A 22,767-nucleotide genomic window follows, 5' to 3' on the forward strand; every position below is an offset into this window, starting at 1 on the left:
GTCCAAGCTATTGGCTTCCGTCATTCTTCGTAGGCTGTTCAAAACCCGAGAAAGATTGACTCGCGAGGAGCAGGCTGGGTTTCGTTCTGGTCGAGGATGTATTGATCATATCTTCACCCTCCGCCAAATGTTAGAACACCGCCATACTTATCAAAGGCCAACAATCGTAGTGTTTCTTGACATCAGGGCTGCCTTCGATTCGTTGGACAGGACTGTTCTCTGGGATTGTCTATTGAAGAAGGGTGTGCCTGAGAAGTTTATTAACATCCTGAAAGCCCTATATAAAAACACCTCAGGCAGAGTGAGGGCATACAACCACCTCTCTCCATTGTTCCATTAGAGCAGTGGGGTTAGGCAGGGTTGCCCAATCTCACCATTCCAATTCAACTTTGCCATCGATGACATTCTGGAAACAGCTCTGATGAATGTAAGTAATGGTGGTGTGGATCTGTTGCCTGGAGAAAGACTTCTCGACCTTGAGTATGCGGATGATATTGTCTTACCGTGAGATAATGCCCACGGCATGTAATCCGCACTTAATCAGTTGACAATCAGTGTCCGTAGGTATGGTATGTGCTTTGCACCTTCCAAGTGCAAAGTACTTCTACAAGACTGGCAGGATTCCAATCCTGTACTCACCCTGGATGGTGAGCAGATAGACGTAGTCGAGAAGTTCGTGTATCTGGGTAGCTGCATAAGTGCTGGTGGGGGTGTGAGTGATGAGATCAATGCACGTATAGTGAAGGCCAGAGCGGCTTATGCCAATCTGGGCCACCTTTGGCGCCTTCGTGATGTTAGGCTGGCTGTAAAAGGTCGGATCTACAACGCGTCGGTGAGAGCAGTTTTGCTCTATGCTTGTGAAACCTGGTCTCTCCGAGTTGAGGATGTTAGACGACTCTCTGTGTTCGATCATCGCTGTCTCCGAAGGATTGCTGACATTCAGTGGCAACACCATGTCAGTAATGCAGAGGTTCGGCATCGTGTGTTCGGGCACAGAGATGATAATTCAATTGGTGTCACCATCTTGAAACACCGACTTCGGTGGCTTGGACATGTTCTCCGAATGTCGTCCCAGAGAATTCCACGTCGTGCATTATTTGCCGACTCTGGGACTGGTTGGAGAAGGCGGAGAGGTGGTCAGTATATGACATGGTGTCGTGGTGTGAAAGAAAGCTGCAAAGGACTGGCTTCTGTCGGTCCTTCACGACTCCCTGGTTGGGGTCCGAGAGATGGTGCTACACAGTGGCTAGAGACGTTATCAGATATGGCTCAGAATAAAAGCCAGTGGCGATCCTGCTGTAATCTTCTTTTACTTTCTTCATAAAAAGTGGTTGTGTCTCCCTTACCTGAAAGATTTCTTCCGATTGTACCTTTGCGTTCCCTCATTACTACAACACTACCTTACACCAATCTCTTCGTTATCGTTCTCTTTTTCTTTTTGCGCTCCTTAGTTTTTTTTTATATTTCTCTTCGAATTCTCATTGTTTTGTGTGGCGCATATATATTGGCGCTCTTCTGTACCAATATTCATGTGTTCAAATAAATAAATAAATAAATAAATATGTTTAGTTTGAATGTTATTATTCAGGAAATTTGTATTGTGGCGTACAGAAATCAACTGTTTTATATATATATATATATATATATATATATATATATATATATATATATATATTTGAAGATGTATGCGTACTATTCTTATAAAATTGTGTAAATATTTCATTCCATTATTCATATTACTTATTATCAATATAAAAGTAGGTAAACAGTTATTAGATCTAATTAATATTGAAAATGACGTAACCGTCGAAACCTTTAATGTCTAGTCATTTATTTACAATAGCGTTTTTTTGTTTGTGTGAAGGTCAATCATTCTAGCTGGTTGTCTAAGCTCACTCAGGTGCAGATGACTTCGAAGCTATCACATACACTTGTTGACTACCAAGTGATTTAATTACTAAGTCAATGATCCATTAATGTGTACCTATTAAAAGACTGTTAGCGACCAATTAGTGACTGTTTAGAATCTGATACCGATTAAGGGTTATGTTATTTATATGATATTTATTTATTTATTTGAACACATAAATATTGGTACAAGAGTGCGCCAAATATATAAGCAAAGTGAGGCAGGGTTCGAACCTGAAAAGTAGTGGTTGAAAGCTGAACGTCACTGATTTTTTTTTTGTGTGTGATTATCGTTAGTAAGGTAGTATAATTTATAATTTGTGCGGCAGAACTGTTAATTTCCAGGAAAATCGACTAGGAATCAGATTTCTGTTTAGCCCTATGGTAATTACTTCTTACGAAGAATCGAGATTATTCCGATACGGACAGACTATGGTGCGCCCGATAGAACAGTAACTGACACACGACACCACTTAGATGTTCATATCTCATACGTCAATATGAGATATAGAAGATATGATTTTCAGGGGAGCTTTGTATTCCGAATACAAGTCAGGCATTGTAACGGACACAATTTTGTTCGTATACCAACACTCGATGACCTTGAGATATAATGAAATTAGTAGACTAAGTGACAACAACCAATCAGATAATCGGAATGTCGCTGTGGGAACATAAACTGAAGAAATGCTATTGAGGTAATCTTTGAACGAAAAAAAACTGACATGTTTCTAATAAAAACTATACAATCTGAGCCCTTTTTAGCAGGCATAAATTATTATTATTGGCTTTATTCAAGATTATGCGTTTAGCACAACATGGAATTCTCAGCAAGCAGTATTTCAATGAAAAACAAAGTAATCAATAACCACATACATGAAATAGGTAAATTATCTGGAATTCAATGAAATATTTTTAAGAATGCAAATTATTAACGAGGTTAGCTCTTACAACCTGTACGCCACATAGCATGTTTGCTAGATAAGGTTTTGTAGAAATTTTATACCTTAGCTTGCGTGCATGGATTCTAATGTATTGGCGTCTCGTTTTACCAGGAGATATATTAAGAGAAAGATCTGAATGAAGTGGATGGTTAGTATCTGATAATACTTGCCAGGAGTTTGCAAGATTTTAAATGTCTATTCACAACCATATTTATAATGACCTTAACAAACTCACCACACGCCCTAATAACTGGCTTTAGCGCTTTGCACAACACTGAAACATTTACTCAAAAGCCCAGGAAAGAATAATGAGGAACAATAATGAAGAATAATAGATGATATACAAGAATTTACAAATCGTAAAAGTAAATGTCGAATAATGCCCAAAGTATGAAATCTCTTTGTATAATAAGTCGAACGAAGAACTTTTGTCGGTATCAATAAAATATGAGAAAAGTGAAAGAGATCAAAGAAAAAAATTACATCTAGGTAAATGACCGATAGTACGAACTTTATAGAATCAACAACAAGGATATTTCAGTGCTATCTCATTTCTTAAGGTTAAAATCAACAATTAAAACAAACAAGCAAATAAACTGACCTGCAGCAACAGGTACTCCTATCAGGTTATATAATGTAGCAGCAATAAAATTACATCGTATTCGACGTACAGTTTTGTTCGATAAATCAATAGCACCAACTACATCAATTAATGAATTACGTATAAGTACAACATCAGCAGTTTCAACAGCAACATCTGCACCACAACCAATAGCTATACCGACATCCGCTTGAGCTAATGCAGGACTATCATTAACACCATCACCAATCATTGCAACATATTGACGTTGAGATTTTTTAAGTGATACACGTAAATTATTTTTCCGATATTTCATTTTCTGATGACGTTCTTTTTGACGTTGATGAAAAGAATTATTTTGATGTTTTGTTAAAGAATTTGATGATTTTACAAAAGTAGAATAATAATTATAATGTTGACTAGTAAAACAGCATATTACATTAATACACTGTTTAATGAATTGTTTAATAGATAAGGTATTTTTTACAGATTTTTCATTATATTTACCCTGTGTACTTTGAATAGTATGATTAAATTCATCATCAGTTAATTCTTCATTGGATAAATTCAATTCATTTTCTATACGACAAGATGAATTACCATTATTATTATTATTATTATTATTATTATTATTATTATTATTATTATTATTATTATTATTATTTGGAATCGTTTTCTTTAATGATTTGAGTTTGGAATGATTTGGCTTATTTGATATTTTCGAATTGAAGATTTGACAACTCGGTTCTAAAATTATACACGAAATAAATATAATGGGTATTAAAAGTTAATCTATTTTTTTTTTAATAACACAAACATATTTCTAATAAATAATTACTTACTATATTGTGGTGTATGCTACTTATGTTGACAGATATAAGTAGTATGTGACACCAATTAGAAGTGGAATGACTGGCAGCAGAATATTGAAATAAAGTGAACAAGAAGGGAAACAGAGAACAATTGTAACAGTAGCGGAATAGAAAGAATCATGAAGCATGTGAAGGACAATTGAAGGTGGATTTGAAAACAATGTATTTAATGTTTCGTTTTTATATTTTACGAACACACTGCCATTTGGCATTAAACAATAAATTGATCTTCATCATTTGAATTTTTGTTCACTATAATAGTACTACCGTTGCAGTGAGTGAAAACCCAAGTACGATAAACCATTTTACTGTTTTATGCAAAATCAAACAGTGCCTTTGTAAAATCATACATTAAATACATCATTTACATATCTTTCTTGGGTTATCCATTACATACTTCATCATTCTTCCAATCCTGTTGTTATTTTGATTGCTCTCTGTTTTCCTTCCTCTATCTTGATTTCAAACTTTCGCTGGTAAGCATTCCACTTCCAATCGCTGTTACATACTACTTATGTCTGTCCTCACAGTACTACTACTAAAACTACTTATTACTTTAAAAAATGAAACTAATTGGCCAACTAGAATTAATGATTAGTGGTAATTACACTAATTTTTTTCAATTTTGACATGACTGAGAAGCAGAGACATCATTAAAATCTCCCTTGTATTAGGTATTCTTGCCAAATGAATGAAGTATTACACACAATTTTATTTTACAGTCTTTAAAAATGTAAACTTATAGGTCAACGATCTGGCTTCATCATAAACGAACGATGAATAATCTATGAAAATAAATCCTCTGTTTGATTTCGTATATTTGATTTGGACTAACTCCATTTGGGCGGTGGTAGTAAAAAGCCAAATAGAAATTTATTTCAATATTTTATGCGAAAAGGATGAGAAATGTGAAGTGGAGAAGCCCAAATCGCAGATGGTAAACGTGGAAACTTAGTTAAAACAAAAACGTGACTAAACATTATTTACGTACATCATAAATAAAAGGAGATATAGACATATTGTACGATTATGCAAACATGCTCAATATTACAAATATGAATGACAAAATGACTAGGAAGGTTGAAATAAATCATCTTTCCAAAGGTAAGGATAAATCGTGTAGACGTGTAACAATGCTAGTTGTTAAGATCTGAAGTGTTTCTTTTTTCTTTTAGAAGAAAATCTAATCTATAGTTTCATCCATTTAACATCTTAGTGAAAAAAAGAAACGAACAGAGAAATTAAATACAACTTGAAAATCAACAGTTTAAATTCATAAAAAAGAAGGGGAGTGTGAGAAGTTACACTCATCCACACTGATGATGACGATATCGAAGGTATTTTTTATCATAACTGAGATAAATAAATTACATTGAGTGACGATAACAGATTTTAGTCAACTCTTTGATTCTTAGATAAATCTGCATAATCTATGTACGTCAGTTAACTCACAGTTGTTAAATTCATCACAATACCGACTAGGTATTTGTGCACCAGAGTGTGCGTGTGTGCGCACTGGATTAAAAACAACAGCATTAGGTTTTTTTTCTCTCTCACGAGTTTAACTATTCTAGAAATTTTATTAAATTATCAACATGACGGAAATCAGTTAAACTCGTTTATGCTCGTATACTTGACTAAATTACAATTTAATCTGTTTGTATGAATTCACGCAACACAATCAACTTGTCTATGTGTATGTAAACCGGGATTAGGTGAGTCAGAGGCCAAACATGAGGCTTAACGATTGAAACTTCAATGGTCTGCTCAATACTCTACCTTATCATTTCGTTGTATGAGTGAGTTTGTTGGTGATATCAAATCCCCAGAACTCACTTGATAAACGTCTTATTTTTGCAAGTTTATTTTGGAAATTTGAATTTTTTTTTTTGATCCAAAAGCGCTCATTTTCACCTTCGTGTCGTATTTCCCACTTGGGAGGACCTTAAATGTCATTGGTTCATTGTCTCTTTTAATATGCTATTTTGTAACGTTTCCCAAGAACATTTTTATCCCGCATGTATACTCTTGAATTGTGCTTGTGGTTGTTGTCCGTGATTCTGGATGCTTGTGGAATACATTTCCCTCTTCTGAACCTGGACTTCTCTCTTGTTAGCGGGGCTGGGATGCATCAGAATAGCTAGCTTATTTGGTCACTAAATCGCTGAGTCTTCGTTCGGTTCGCAGGTTAGGTGAATTAGTAATCTCTTCAAACATAGCAGAATTCGAATAATTTTTTAAAAATAGTTTGCAGAAAAAATCTACTTATCACCCATATTACACACATTCCATGAATATTAAGTACATTTTAGGGAAAAAAAGTAAAAAAGCGTTTGAACCATTCGTTTGTTGATATTTAGAACTAAATGTCGATCAATCTTTGCTGCTATATATTCATCCTGGCTATTTCGAGGAAATTCGCATAGGATTTATACATATAACTAATAATGACTGATTAAGATTTATTCCTAAACATCAACAATGGGATAACTTAATCCTTTACTTATAATCTTATAAACATGATGCCTGTCAGACAGGTGAGTGGCTGTTTGAACTCAATAGCTCAGATAATATCCCATTAATGTTTAAAAAATTAAGCACTGAATTTGATTCTCAATGTGAACGTCAAAACAGGAATGCAGATTACATCCAGCTGACTAATCTCAAACAGAACGAAACACGCATCATAGACTTCCCTGATAGCCATAATCCATCTATTTTAAGTAACATGCTTACTATTATTATTGTGATATATTATTAATAAAATGTAAACATAATATAAAACTCACCATCTCCAACAATGTTAGTTACACAATCAGTATTATCTGAAATACAACCTTTCTTTGTCTTCATTTTATTCTGTCTTTTATTTCTTATCTTCGTCATCGACATCATAGTAGAATTTCTCTTATTTCTTCTACGAACAGTTGTACAATTTTGTAATTCTTTTATTTTATCCGCTTTATGACCAGGTAACACTTCAGCATAGACTTCATCAATACCGACTTGTTGTGCGACTGCATTAGCACTACGATAATTATCACCAGTTAATAGAGCTACACGCATACCACGATGGCGTAGTGCAGCAACAATTAAATCAGCTTCCGGTTTAATTGGATCAGAAATTGTTACTAGACCGACCAGAATATTATCAATGGCGACGTAAACGACTGTGTGACCTTGAGACTCATCAGCTGAAACTAGTGAGTCCAATGTTGGGATGTTACAATAGCCAGCAGTTTGACGATTTGATTCACGTCCATCCGGTAGGTATTCATTGGATAAAATGATGGGCAATATTACGTTGTTTTGTTTTAGCCATTCACGATTACCAATCAGTACAGAATGAACACCACCTTTAGTGGAGTCTATAAGTGAGAAGTTGAGTAGAAAAAACGTAAATATCGAGTCAAATATAAACATATACGAGAAAAACACTTTCATTTTTAGAGAAATAAGGTAGTTATGAAAAAGACAGATGAAATAAACTGGTGAAGAAAATTTCATGATATCCTTAAAATTCCAGATCAATTCAACTCAAAGTCACTGCAATAGTTTGTCAATTGATTGTAAAGTTACCAAACAAAAATAAACATCCTGAGACATTTGAATAAATCAAATTATGAATTGAATTTTCTAAAATTATCTCAATAAACAGGTAAAAATTTATGTACTATACACTTTGGGGCAAATCTTTTTATGTGAGGGGTATTGATATTAATCAATGCCTAAACCAAAATAGAGAGAGGCTACAACTGAGAGGTAAGAAGTCATGTTCTAACAATTTACCTATAACGTTTTATATTACTACTAATAATCATGTACTCACCAGTGACTGACTTTTAGAGTAAAATTCATCTAGTTTTACTGGGAATTTGTGACTAGTGGAGAGCTCAACCAAATCGAGTGTGACACAACTATTAACAGTTGCAGTGAATGATGGTCACGTAGTATCACCAGCTGAATGAAGCTCGAATTGTATAAATTTGGATCCCAACTTAATAGTCTGAAAGTAAAGGGTTCGTCGTAAGGCCTAAAAGTTTTGAGTTTAATTGCTGGCGGAATTATGGAAGTTTATTGCTGAAGAGTAATATAATAGTACGAAAGTTTTTCAGTGCCTCTTGGTTTTCAATGGTTTCCTGACTAATGTCAGTTCATGATATTATCAGTTAGGAAACGTTAAAGGTTGTTGCTAGTGAACCACATATGTTGCTAATAGACGCAAGTTTAACAATTTACTCACAAAGCACTTACAGTCAGAATTACTGTCACTTAGAAAGAATAGAGCATAACATTTTATTTAATTTGTGATCACGTGCTTAGTTGTAAGCCCACACTTGGATTATCCAACCACCATGTTTGAGAATAAGAATGTGTTTTTAGACCTATATACTTTCGACGCTTTGATTGTTCATTAGGTAAGAATTATTTTAAAAATTTTTCAACCTAAGAGATTACACAATTACAGCAAGGTGGGAAAAATCAGCAACTTCGGAAATCTCTGTATATCACCCTATTAACCATATCTGTTGTGAAGATTTCGAAAGACGTCAAGTCATTTGCAGAGTAGGAGGTAAAGCGCGGTACGCATTTAATGCTCACACACAGATTGAAAAATAAAGAAGGCTAGTGTAATCAGTTACAGTTCAACTAGTCATATGCATAACAAGGTTGTTCATGTTTCTGAAGATTAAATGAGAACTAATTGATATTCAGTTGTAAACAATAGCAAACAAATTACATATATAAAGATTGGTCTTACCAATCGCTACTGTTAAGTACTTAAATAGCTAAATATGAAGATTGTGAATAATTACGGACTTAAGAAAGTTATTCGAAATCTATGGGTAACTTTTGAGATCTATCTGTTTACTAATGAAGTTAAATTTGTGGTCGAAAGTTAGGAGTGATTAAAACATTGGTATGATGAACTTTATACAAAAATGACACTGCTTAATCAGTACACTTTGAATTAGTTTAAATCGAAGTGAAACAAATTTATTTATCTACTGGTTGGTTTATATATGTTTTTGGAACCTTCAAACCTTTCAGTATCGAACAATATATTTAGCGTAGTGTAGAACTTTCTACATACATTATTACCACCGTCAAGTTTCTCTCTAATATACAGTTCAATTACATACTTATTATGTGAGTATCATAATTCACTTGCACCCGCTTTCTGGAAAGAAAACACTTTATAGAGTTTAAAGTCGATCATAAATTAATATGTGAAAATTTCTCCCTCATTCAGTTTGAAATATACATACTTATCCATACGATAGAACTGAACAGTCGTTAACTTGATTCTTGGAACCTTTATATACAAATTAGTTATAAATATAAGTGTGAAAGATATTTTGGGTATCATTTGCAAAATTAAAGATATGACAATGAACAGGAAATATGTGATATTTCTAGATGTTGGGTCTACTTTTCTTTATCTACTGATTAAGGCAATTGAATTTATATATCAAGAAAGCAAATCAATGTTGAAATTGTCCAATATAGTCTAGGAGAAACTGAAAATTCAACAATACACAATACAAACACATTGATGAGATAGAAGAGATGGCTTCTTTGTTGTTGTTGTTTTTACGAAAAATTACATAAACACCAAACTTTTAGCTTTTTTCTCAGAACCAAATCAGAAGATAAGTTACCAAGGTGATGAATTCATAATATCATTATTATAACAGATAACACATTCATTATTATCGATTGTAAAAAGTTTTATTCAAGTAATGTAGCAGTGTACAAACAGTAGTCATTCTTAATTATAAGGAATAGTTTGATCATAAATTCTTTCTTTTCTTGACGTTTTATTATGTAAATAAGTAAAGTAGCATTGTACACAAAAACAGTTCACATATATGTATCAATCAATATTTTATACTAATCTACTATTAAAAGAAGTTTAGGCTGGATGCTAGAAAGGTCTGATTAGAGACAATGGTCTATTTAAACTAAAACAAAGTAAAAATTTATCACCAATAATAGTTTATTATTATTATTATTGATATGATTAGAAGCCTTCTTCTATCAGAATCCCACCAGTCAGTCAGTAAGCTACAACGTAGGACCAGGCACATATATGTATCGGACCCAGTTGCCATATCTCATTAACACAACAAGATGGACACCGGATTCATAAAAGTAGTTAGTTCAGAAGTGGCAATATATAAAAGAAAGATTGCATATAAGGATATAGTACAGGAAGAAAGATATGAAACGATTTTAATCTCTTAGTTTAAAGGAAAACGGAGAGTGTATACACTTACGCCATTGTGATTGATTCTGAGCCATGTTACCAAGAGTCTCCAAACATTGGTTACGATAGTCACGCGGACCCCAACCAAGTAGTCTGCATCTACCAACATGGCTCAGACTGGAAGTTAGTGACTTCAAGCACTGATGCCATGTTTTGGTTTGACCGCCCCTAACTTTCTCCCAACCATCACCAACACTAGACAGCACTGCGCGTTGTGGTAATCGGTGTTCAGGCATACGTAACACGTGGCCGAACCATCTCAATCGATGAAGATTCACAACCTCATCAACTGATTTACCATCATTCGCTAATACCCTGCGTCTAACCTCACTATTACTTACCCGGTGATTCCAGCAGACGCCAGAATCCCACCAAAACATAATCGAATATCAAACAATAAAAATATATATGAGTATCTAGATTAATACAAATAAATATTATACTGAAAAAGAAATACACAAAAAATTTTAAATATTAGAAACACGAAGTTCAGTGATTCCTTTTCAACGAATTTATTATCGAACTGTACAATTATATATACAAATGTACATCTTGATAACAAATTTATTGAAGAGAGATCCTTTTTGTTGAACTACGTGTTTTTGACGCAATAAATTCACAACATAACTACCTGCCCATTCAATTCTTTCTGATCCATTTAAAAAGTGTCTTTGTTGTTGCTGTTGAGAAGTGGTGATATCATTGTTTGTACTAATTTTCTGTTGTACACTTTCTTTGCAATCTCCTAATGCCTGATACTCATCTAATTCATTGACTGTAGAATGAGAACTAGCCGGATATGTCATATATTGATCAGACAACAGATCATTAAACTTTTGAAAACTAATATTATTGTTATTATTTAATTCATCATGATCCCCATTAACAAGATTATTCTCAGTAGAAGGTGTATTTTTTGTCGGCCACATACATGATATGTAAGTTAATTTCATTTGTAATGCTGCATTAATATCTAATTCAGTATACTGATTGCTGAAACTATTACTTCTAACATCTAAAGGTTTCGGCAATGCCGGACCTGGTGGACAATCATACGGTAATAGATCAACATTACATTGAACACCTAGTCCAGATGAAGTTCTAATTTGAGAAATCTATAAAAACAGAAACAAAATGGAAACACATGTATTATAATACATACATAAACTCCAGGATATACAGAACTAATGATCACTACTTCGACATAAAGTGGTAGTGGCGTGGGTTACTTAATTCCGCACAAACAGTATGTAACGATGGCCAGACATAGAATGTATTTCAGTAGAAGGTCGATGAGGAAATAACGGGAACGGAACGCAATTGGTATGAACAATTAAATCTGAAACAATGGATTGGTGTTTGCAACAGGAAGAGTCAAGTTTGAGATGATGGATTGATATTTTGCAAATTAACGATTTACTATATGGTTCTCAGAGTTTATTGAGATGCTCTGTAATTTCGTGTCAAATATATTCGATTGTCCCCACTGGTGTTCTGTTCACTACAGTACAACATACTAATAATTTGAGTAGAGAAAAACGTTTGAACCACTCAACTGTTACAGCGAAACTAATGTTTAAATACCTTTTCGCAAACAATATTTCTTTAGTAACTCATTTTTGTAGTTTACTTATTTACGCCTATTAACCCGCGTGGAGCATGGACCACCGACCAGGATTCTCCGACCAACTCCGTCTAGGACTCTTCTTCGGTGACGTCTGGTGTTCAGCCAGCATAGGGTCACAACCCCATCCCCGTAAAAAAAGAAACTTGGTAGGAAAACGCTAACCAAGAAAAAGTCATCTAAACCATTTAAATATTCCTCTGAGTTGAAGGGTCTTCATACGGAAAAATTATGAAGTCTCATGGTGATACCCGAAATTCTTCATGAATCACAAAGCTGATGCCTCTTCTGACAACAGGAGCAACAATTACTATAGGTAAATGAAATGTCCAGACAACCTGGGAGACCGAGATAACTAATCAAATAGCTGTGGAAATGGCGAGATACAACTTGGCGGTTTTTAGAATAAGGGAAATCAAATGAGGCCTATAATGAACAGAAAAGATTAGCTTCGGGAGAGGTGTTGTTGTACTCTGGTCATGAAGAAGAAAATACCTTGTGCACACAAGGGGTTGCACTAATGCTGTCTAAGGAAACCCAAAGAGCACTTATGTGATTGGAATCCCATGGGTATGTGTATGCTACCACTGAGAAGAAAATGAATTGCTAAATTAAACAAAATGAAGATGGTTCAGTGAATAAAAGCTTTTTTTTGACGCTGTTATCTACTTAAACTACATACTCGTAATTACAGTTATTTTTTACGCATGGCAAATTGTCAGTGGTAAACTGATAATTTAGGCCACCTAAACGTAAATTTATCGCTTCACTTGTTTCTGGAAAGCAGGTTGTATTAGTCGCACAAGTCGTGAACTTTTGAACACATATATAGCTCCCTAAAGGTGAGCAAACATCAGTCAACAGCTCATCCCTTAAAGATAGGCGTCACCTCTATTCACGTACCGCCATCACAACAGTCATTCGACGTTATCTACAAAATCAAAAGAATAGCCTTAATCAAGAATTTAGATCAGACATTTTTGTACATCCGAGGATTTATTAATCCACTAACTTAAGCCCAACATTTACGTACAAAGTGGAGACGTTTTTAACCCTTTATCTTAACCTTAGTCATAGTACACCTAATTGTACAAATTGTTATTACTTATTCTGTGTACTATTCATCTTTAAATTCATCTTATAGATAATTATCTTTTAAAGTTCGTTTTTTTGCAAGTTAATACGTCTTATTACCATTAGGACGATTACTTAACTTATAGTTGATATCTGAAAATTGTCGATTATTTCTGATAACTTTGTTAAATATAGCAACACCCCTCTATTTTATTGTAGACTCTTATGTTTAACGATACCTACGATTGTGCAGCATTTTAGAAAGTGCAACTGTCCATGATAAATTTTCTTTGCTAAATCATATTCATATTTGTTTAGCGAGGTAATAGGATAGTTTCATTTTCTTAACATTTCTAAATACTTCTAACTTTGGTAAAGTTCTGAATTTTACAGAGTAAATAAGTTTATGGGCTTACGAACTTGCTTTGTAAGTGGTGAGGAATCATTGAATGGGTGTTTCTGACATTATGCATAGAGATAATAAATGTCTACAATTGTGTGGTCATTGAGCAACGACCAATGTCATACATTTCTGGTTCATTTTTGTGCTGACTAAATTCCATAGGTTGTCCACTAGTCTAAATAACTCGAGATCGTATGCACTGTGTTGAGATATAGGGTGGTAGTTAGAAGTATTCAACAGGAATTCTTGGAGCTAGGTTAGTGGTGGTTGAGACTCGGCAGCAGGGTAAACTTGTAACCTTGAGGGTCGATAGAATTCAATGAGCTCTAAAAAGACTTGATATACATGGTTTTGATCACTACTCAATGATCAACTGGTCGTAAATACTTATCAGTCATACGCGAGGTCAGTCGCAGCCTGAATAGTTCAGAGGTAACATCTCTAACTGTGAGACTGGGTGACATAGGATCGAATTTGTCATGGAGCATTAGTTTCCTCAAGATTTCAGGTACATCTTGTTGACGAGCCCCAAATAGCACGAAACATCGGTCCAGGGCTTTTTGTCGACTACTTCCAACAGTTAACTTAAAAGTAATGCATACCTCAACCGTAGCCTACTCAAACGTACTATGTACTGATTTTAATAGGTGAGGGTTAAGAAAAAGTGAACTAAAAGTCTTCCAATCTGAGCTGTAGACACGGACACGTAGAAAAGATATTCAACATATAACAAAACATAACTATTTTAAACTAAATAAGTAATAGTATACTGATAATTGTTCACCTTTGCAAAGTCATTAGATAAGTCATAATTCATTTTACTATTATGAGTATTCTGATAATTTACTCCTTCTTTTGATGTATTTAATAATAATTCATCTGAATTAAATGATAATGCAAATCGACGAAATGTACGTGCTATAATAAGTAGAGCATTTGCAAGAGGATGTTGTACTGTTGATTCTGCACTGGCGATAAGATATAAAAATCGACTAGGTGATATGTTTGAACAGAGTTGCGGTTTATATGAAGAGATTGATAATGGTGAACTTTGATCTGGTGATTGGTATTTGTTCTGTTAAGAGAAGAAATCAGACATTAGGTAAATTAATCAGTTTATATAAATAATTGGTACTTGCCATATAAATTAGAAATAAAAATCTGAAGTTAACCAAAATAATGTATTAAACCAAGTTCCTTTAACATTTTAATAGAACGACATGAAACCAATAAGAATATGGTTCTAAAAGAAAAAAAACGAAAAGATATGTATGGCGGAACATTGACATTCGGAATCTAGAAAATAATAAAAAGTAAAATCATTTGGGTCACCGAAATCGATTCTAAAACCATGTAATTTAACATCTCTAACTAATGATGGCTGGTTATTTAGCAGACCTTAATCAGGTAATTTCCGTCTAACGATTTGAATCAGTTCAACAGACCGCGCGAGCGGGATCGTAGATGCGCACTGCCGAGGAGTCCCATAATAGAACGAAACGGCCGTCCATTGCTTCCAGGCTTTCAATGATGGTCTAACATCAATCGGTTCATGATCTCAACCAAAAAACTTAACAATCTCCACAACCCCTAGAATGATAGTTAATAATTTCATGGACTGCTCTGACCTTAGACTGAGGACATCAACAAATTAGCCGTCATTATCTAACCTTATTATTGCACGCTCGGATGTTACACGACAAGCAAACAATGGTGTAAAGTTATCTTACGCTTACAGTTTTCAACCAACTAGTTGGCCCATCTGTGACGGACTATATTCACTTTAGTAGAGGTGCCCCCGCCCCAGAACAGTCTCGTCTGAAAATTTCTACCTGATTCAAAAACTGATTATAATTATGCATGTAATTAGGGATATTGTATTTGTAGGCATTGAGTTTACACCAATATACACGCATACAATTGAAACTTTTCAACTGAAAGCTCATAAACAAAATTGAGTGTAAATCTTTTCGAAGAGACTAAATTCAACAGTAAAAAATGTGAATAGTTTTACGAATACAAATAGTCGGTCCCAGTTTTTATCCAGTTGGAAGTTAGTTAATCCATAATAAGTATCAACATTAAACCAAAATGCAAATATGAATCATTTAAATAAAACTATGTAAAATGTAATTTAAGCAAATCAATTTATAACATTGTCGGCGATGATGCGTTCATCAATTGTCACATATACAGTTCAAGTTAATCTTTAATATAGGTGCATATGCACCTAAACAGATGAATAATAAATAATGTAACTAAACAGTTCTGTGCTAATTCATTCCATTAAGTATTGATTATCAGAGTTTGTTCTTTTTCTTTACACAGTTTACTAGTAATTTATATTACTAACAACACACACACAAGCACAAACGAAAGACTTTAAAATGATTTATGAGCAATTGATGGTTGTCGATAGATATCACAAGCTAAATAATTGTAATTGATATAATATATTTTGTATTGTAGAATGAAATGATATTGAGAAAGATTAAATATTGAGAATATACATTCATCATTGAAAATTTTAGAAAACAAACAAACAAAGAATATCACTGAGTGTAAAAACTCATGGGACAAAAGTAGTAACTCTCTATTATTCTTTGCCTTGGACATTTTGTAATTTCCTATCGCTATTGTGAGAAATAGGCAGCACATTGTTAAAGATGCTACTGATAGTCCTTGAGTTAAATCGAAATTACAAACAACAGGCCCTGAATTTCACAAGCCTTATTATCATAAAAGATGGTCAACAAACAATCTTTCAATCTAATGTAGATAGTCTGGTTTGTTATAAAAGACAAGTCAAACACCATAACATTAAAAAAGCAGTTACAATCAAAATATGTTATAGTATTCAATCATCATTGTTTGAAAAAACGAAACTCCGCAAATAAGTGTACATTAAAAATCCTATTTACTTCTGCAGACATTACGTAACTAATGCACCGTGGCGCATGTTACTTATGTCGACAGATATAAGTAGTGTGTAACACCAATCAGAAGTAGAATGCCTGCAGCAGAAGATTGAACTGAAGTGAACAGGAATGAAAACAGAGAGTAATTGTCATTACAACAGAATCGAAAGAATCATGAAGCACGTAAAAGACAGCCGAATGAAGAGGTGCAAATAATGTATGTGATGTATAGTTTTCATATTTGATCATGACACTGTAATTTCGCACTTGAAAAACACATCGGTTATCCCCACAAAGTCTTCGTACTAACGCTTAGCAAAGGAAAAGAATGTACCAGTGCACATTCAAACAGAACGTCTAATGAGTAATCAAATAAAAGGTTATATTGATAGTGTATATTTTACAGGTTATTAAATGTATGGCAAATTAACTGTATTTTATTTACATTCAGTGAAATCTACCTAATGAATAAACGTAACTCAAGAAATCAAAGAAAAAAAGACAAGGATTATATGACAATTTCGTGTAAACACATTCGTTACTTATTACACAGTAAAAGCCAGATCATTCGGCTGTTTTTTCTGCTTTAACATATAAAATTATTTTATGTTTCATTGTCTATCATTTACTGAACTAATAATGGTAGTAAACAATTGTATATTGACAATGTCATAGTTATATTTTAAAGAATTTTCTATTTTGTAGGAGGATATATAAATATTACTACCATGTATTCACTAGTGATTTAAATTCAAGACGGAATTCTTAATTTAGTCGATGATTAAGGAACCATAACAAGTGAAAGTTAAGATTATATATTATTGATCAATAGCAAAGGGTACTTTTAACAAAGATCACATCCCACAAACCATGAAAAAAATAATCTTCGTGTATTTACATTTTGTTATGTTTTACAAAATAATAAAAAGGAAAAAAAACCACAACGAGTACTTACTACTTCTGTGGATCTCTCCATTTCACCATTAGGTGGTATAAACATGATAATACGGATAACTTGTGGTCGACCTTGAGTGATTGTTCCAGTTTTATCAAATAATATTGTAGTTAACTAAAAAGTTTGCAGAAGGAACAAAAAACGTTAATATAATATATTCTGAAATTGAGAAAATAAATACACCGATTAACATAAGATCGATGCAACAATATTATATATATATATATATATAAGCAGTATAGTTGGACAAAAAATTTGGTAAGAAGTATAGTAACAAACCAATTAGAATCAAGAATGCGACTTTTAGGTTCCAGAGCGAAATCTGTAAAATACACATAACGAGCAGTAGAAGTACTTATGTATAGTGTTCAAATAACAATAGATTATGTTTTGGTACATAAGAGTAAAAATGATAGCATTAAACATTGTATGTAACAGACTTATCGATATTATCCTTAAATATCAATCCTAGATCCTGAAATTCTGAAACAAACTTAAACTGTTTGGGACTTCATTTTATGGACGAATTAATCACACAGTACCTCTTAGATTGTTGAACAAAATTTGTTTGTCCATATAGCTAAACAGAATTGTTGCACTAAAGCTGATATCGATTTGCAGTGAAAACTCTAAACCTGAATCCCTAAGCAAAAGCAAGATGAGGACTTCTAATACCTACTTTCGCCCTTATAAGACCTTGAGAAAACAGATGTTTTAAATTTGTAAGAGGGGATTTAAATGCCATTTTTTCGATTTAAGGAAAGAATACCATATAGAGAACTTAAATAAACTCGTTATATATACAAAATTCGATTATACTTTGTAATACTATTGTATTCTTTTCCATAAACTGTTCATTTACAAAATCGTTTTTCTAATTGGCTGAGGACTGGCTGAAAGTTCATCGTAGTTGTTTTAAACTCCTCTCTACATTACCCTTACAGTTATTTGTTTGCTTACTTCACAAGTACTAAGTCAGTTCATTACGATGATAACTTTGCTTATTGAATAGAATAGGGAAAAAGAGAGAGGGATAACAGACAATGTAGTTCATTGAAATGGTTCTAATCCGAATCACTGAATAATGCTTATGACCTGATCGTTCTAGCCTTTTGTCGAATATTTCACTTTGGAAAAAACTCCTTGTATGTAATCCGTGATTTGAGTTCGAGCGAAAAGCATTGAAACTAATATCCAACTAACTATTAAATCTAATCTTGCAAAGCCAGTTCATCAATATTCGCCAGACGACTATGAAACATAAGTTATATCTGAACACTCAACGACGTAACAACTATGGACGGGATTATTACTGCATGTTGTGATGGTGATGATATCACTATGAACCATATTCATGAACGGATATCTCTTATTTAATCAACATAAAATCTATGTTTAAAGATAACTTGTATTATGTTTCCAAAATCAGTGGTTGTTCTGCGATATTTCAAATCAGTTTTTATACGTCGTTAACCACTTTAGATATTAGCATTTCAATGTTTATACATATATAGTATACGTAAAATAGAAGTTATCATATATATATTCGAGAATTCAAAAATATGCAATAAATTAGACATACTTTATGCATATTCTCTAAAGGTTGACCACCTTTTATTAATATACCAGCTAATGCACCAGTCCCGGTAGCTACCATCACTGCTGTTGGTGTGGCTAAGCCAAGAGCACATGGACAAGCTATGGTTAATACAGTGATAGCCATACGAAAAGCATGATCAATAGCTAACAGGGGAATGGAACAACCAGGCTGAAATTTAAAAAATTTAAAGACGCACGTATGAACACAGATACAAATATATGCAAAGAAAAAATGAGGTTCAGAGCTAAGTACAGTTAGTATAGATGAAAGTATATATCATGATTAATGTACCAGACATATGAGATACTATTGTGATGTTCAATATATTTTTTATTTGCAAGTCTAATCCAATAATCTATACACAATAATTGTTATGAATAGTTGAAGAATGTATACGGCATAGTTTAAAAACCCATCATACTGGTGCAGATATTTGTACACTTTTTTTAAATCTTCCTGTATATATGATATTAACGCATACTATTTTATTCAGTGAATTCATTCCATCTTATTGAATCATATATTATCTGTGTATATTTTTCTTTATTATTATTAATATAACTGATTCGTTGATTTATCGACAATTCATATTGTTGATTTCATTCCATTGTAATGATATGGCTTGATGCAAATCGGTCTGTCCAACACATGAATGCCAGATTTTATATTGATTAATTAGATTGACTAACTAACTGAATCTATTAGACGGATAACATAAGATGTACTACCAAAAGCGATGATACCAAAAAAACCCATTCTACATCATTCATTTTACTTTTTTATATCAACAATGGAATAAGCAAACAATAATACTACTATCAACAACAATATAAAATACTCATGAACCCCAGTTTCAGTAAAATGTAAGACATTTTCTGCATATTTTAAGTGTATAGGATTTGTTACAAAAACCGCCAAATGAAGATATTGTAAATGAATTGAAGAATGTATAGTAAGTAGATAAAGATAACAGTTGACAGTGATTGTAATGACATGACCTTATATGGAATTTTACAGTGAAGTAGATAGGAAGAAAATGTAACTAAAACCTATTGATCAAAACTTACGCGTCTAATTAAGGAAGCTACAACCCTAGTGCAGAATGAACGACAATATTAAGTGAAAATCAGTTCGTGTGATTTTCAACAAAACCAGAGTCACAAAATGATGTAACTGAGTGGTATCCCGGATCGACCACATGCTGTCATTTTTTATTTATTTGAACACATAAATATTGGTACAAAGGGGCACCAAATATATATGCGCCACACAAAACAATGAGAATTTGAAGAGAAGAAAGAAGAAAAAAGAGAGGTGTGGAGCGTTAAAAAAAAGAACAGTAACGAACAGATTAGTGTAAGGTAGTGTAATAATAATAATGATGGGGGAAACAGAAACGTACAATCAAAAGAGATCTTTCAGTTAAGGAAGATACAACCACTTTTTATGGAGTAAAAGAAGGTTACAGCAGGATCGCCACTGGCTCCTATTCTGAGCCATATCTGATAACGTCTCTAGCCACTGTGTTGCACCATCTCTCGGACCCCAGCCATGGAGTCGTGAAGGACCAACACAGGCCAACCCTTTGCAGCTTTCTTTCATGCCACGAAATTATTTCATACACTGACCACCATGCTGTCATACGACCACATAATTAGTATGACATGCAAATATTAATCGGCTATTATTAATAGGTGAATTGGTTAACTAGCCAAGGGCAGAAATCTCATCTCCCTACCCGGATCAGTTCAACAGCTTATTTAAACACGTGATCTGCGTACATAATCGAATACTGCCAAAATGTGTATGTTCTCTACCTTTATAGGTCATATTTAATAGGAATAATCTAGTGCAAATAGAACCGCTAGGAAGTATATTTGCCCAATGATAAATATATAAACACATTTTTTAGGCCAGAGATCGACCCAAAGTCAAACGAACGTTGTATATCCATGCCGTTATCCAATCGTGAAGATTTAACGGAGAAAGCACAGGAAATTCGGTCGAATTCATTGTTGTAAGTTCCATTTCAACTGAAAGCTATAAAAGTAAATGAGCACATGCCAACTGTATCTATATTTCTTTCGACAGCGACAATGAATAATTACAATGGTCGAAAAAAGGTAAAATCTGGTTTTAAAAAAAACCTCGAGCAATAGACATTTACAGAAAATGGACAACAACTTACTTCATAGCCTTTTATGGTTGTTGGTACCAAGAAGCCTAAAGTGATCCATAAAATAAAAACTGTCAATGACACTAAACAAATAAATGGAACAAAATAACCAGCAATCTTGTCTGCAAGCTGTTGTACTGGTGCCTACAACGAAAGGTAAACAGATAGAGAAAATTTATATACCTATTACAATTGATTTGTATAAAATAGTATGATCAGAAACCATATAGGTTTACTAGAAGAGTGACGCGCTTGTCATACTTTAAATTCTGACTACTAATTTAACCAAATTCTGAAGACGATTTGATAAAATCGGTCATTTTATGGGTTACGAACTAAAAGATGTGTTGACTTAATGATATTCTCTCATAAATGGATTATAAAAGTACACGAAGAGTTTCGTATTTTTCTGAGGACAAATATCTCGATTATAATGTGTACATTGAGTTTGAATACATATTTTGTATGGAAGTTAACGACACTGTTCAATTACCCCAATCGGAGTGAAACACCTTAAAGACGCAAATGCTCATTTGAAGTTGATAAAAAAGTAATTAATAAAATGCATAATGTAAACTAAATATGGGAAAAAAGGTCATGGAAACCCGCAAACTAAGCTATTACCAAATACAAACAAAACTTTTACATAAAAAAATTAGTATTTCTTAATCATGAACAAACAAATAAAAGTGGTCACTTTTTTCACAAGATAATTTAACAAAAAACCAACTTTCGAAGTTTGTGCCTCTTCAACAAGACGAACGATTTGAGATAAGGCTGAATCCTCACCGACATGAGTTGCTTTGGCCCATACAATACTAGCTAGATTGATAGAACCACCAATCAAATCTGATCCTATATACACATACAGAAAAAAAGTTATCAGTATGATTCAGATAATCTGTATTAAATTGATATGCGAAACGATCTTAAGACGATTGTCACAGATAACTGCAACAGTTCAATTTATCCTCATTTACGACCACAACTAGCATCAAGGTGATAATATTTAAGTTATACACATTGGACTAAAGATAACTTTGTTTCTATGTTTGTCCATATGAACAACCATGATTGAATTAGGTTCCAGTTTCAATGTGAACATCAAAACTAAGATACAATTACATACAGTAAAGGAGTTATTAATAGAACGTAATGAACTGTTAGGAATTTACTGTTAGCCATTAATAAAATTGTTAACAATGGTTATGGAGTTTTGAAATAAAATTAAATCCGACCATATTACGAATTACTACTGCATAAACCCCCTTGAGGAATTGTTTTGTACAATTGTACAACCATTTAAATGAAATATGTTTGTTTAAGTAGTAAATTGAAGTAAACATGTAAAACACGATAAGTATTGAAGTACATAATGATGTTTTAATTTATAAAAATATTTTATTTAAATGCACAATTACGGTTCATTCCACACACCACTA

At 33.3% G+C, this 22,767-nt stretch overlaps 1 protein-coding gene across 1 annotated transcript in view; it reads right to left on the bottom strand.

The window, feature by feature from the left end:
- The window catches only part of ATP7B (ATPase Cu transporting protein 7B), a 60,780-nt gene that overhangs the window by 6,411 nt on the left and 31,602 nt on the right, over positions 1 to 22,767 (bottom strand). Inside the window, exons 13-20 of the mRNA XM_051219312.1 lie at positions 22,056 to 22,180; positions 21,338 to 21,469; positions 19,132 to 19,317; positions 17,550 to 17,663; positions 14,461 to 14,751; positions 11,207 to 11,690; positions 7,094 to 7,672; positions 3,454 to 4,179 (exon numbers count right to left, since the gene is read on the bottom strand). Coding sequence (XP_051066171.1) covers positions 3,454 to 4,179; positions 7,094 to 7,672; positions 11,207 to 11,690; positions 14,461 to 14,751; positions 17,550 to 17,663; positions 19,132 to 19,317; positions 21,338 to 21,469; positions 22,056 to 22,180 — 2,637 coding nt within the window. The remainder of the gene's footprint in view (positions 1 to 3,453; positions 4,180 to 7,093; positions 7,673 to 11,206; positions 11,691 to 14,460; positions 14,752 to 17,549; positions 17,664 to 19,131; positions 19,318 to 21,337; positions 21,470 to 22,055; positions 22,181 to 22,767) is intronic.

Source organism: Schistosoma haematobium, chromosome 4 (genome assembly GCF_000699445.3).
Source record: "Schistosoma haematobium chromosome 4, whole genome shotgun sequence".
Taxonomy (NCBI): Eukaryota; Metazoa; Platyhelminthes; class Trematoda; order Strigeidida; family Schistosomatidae; genus Schistosoma; species Schistosoma haematobium.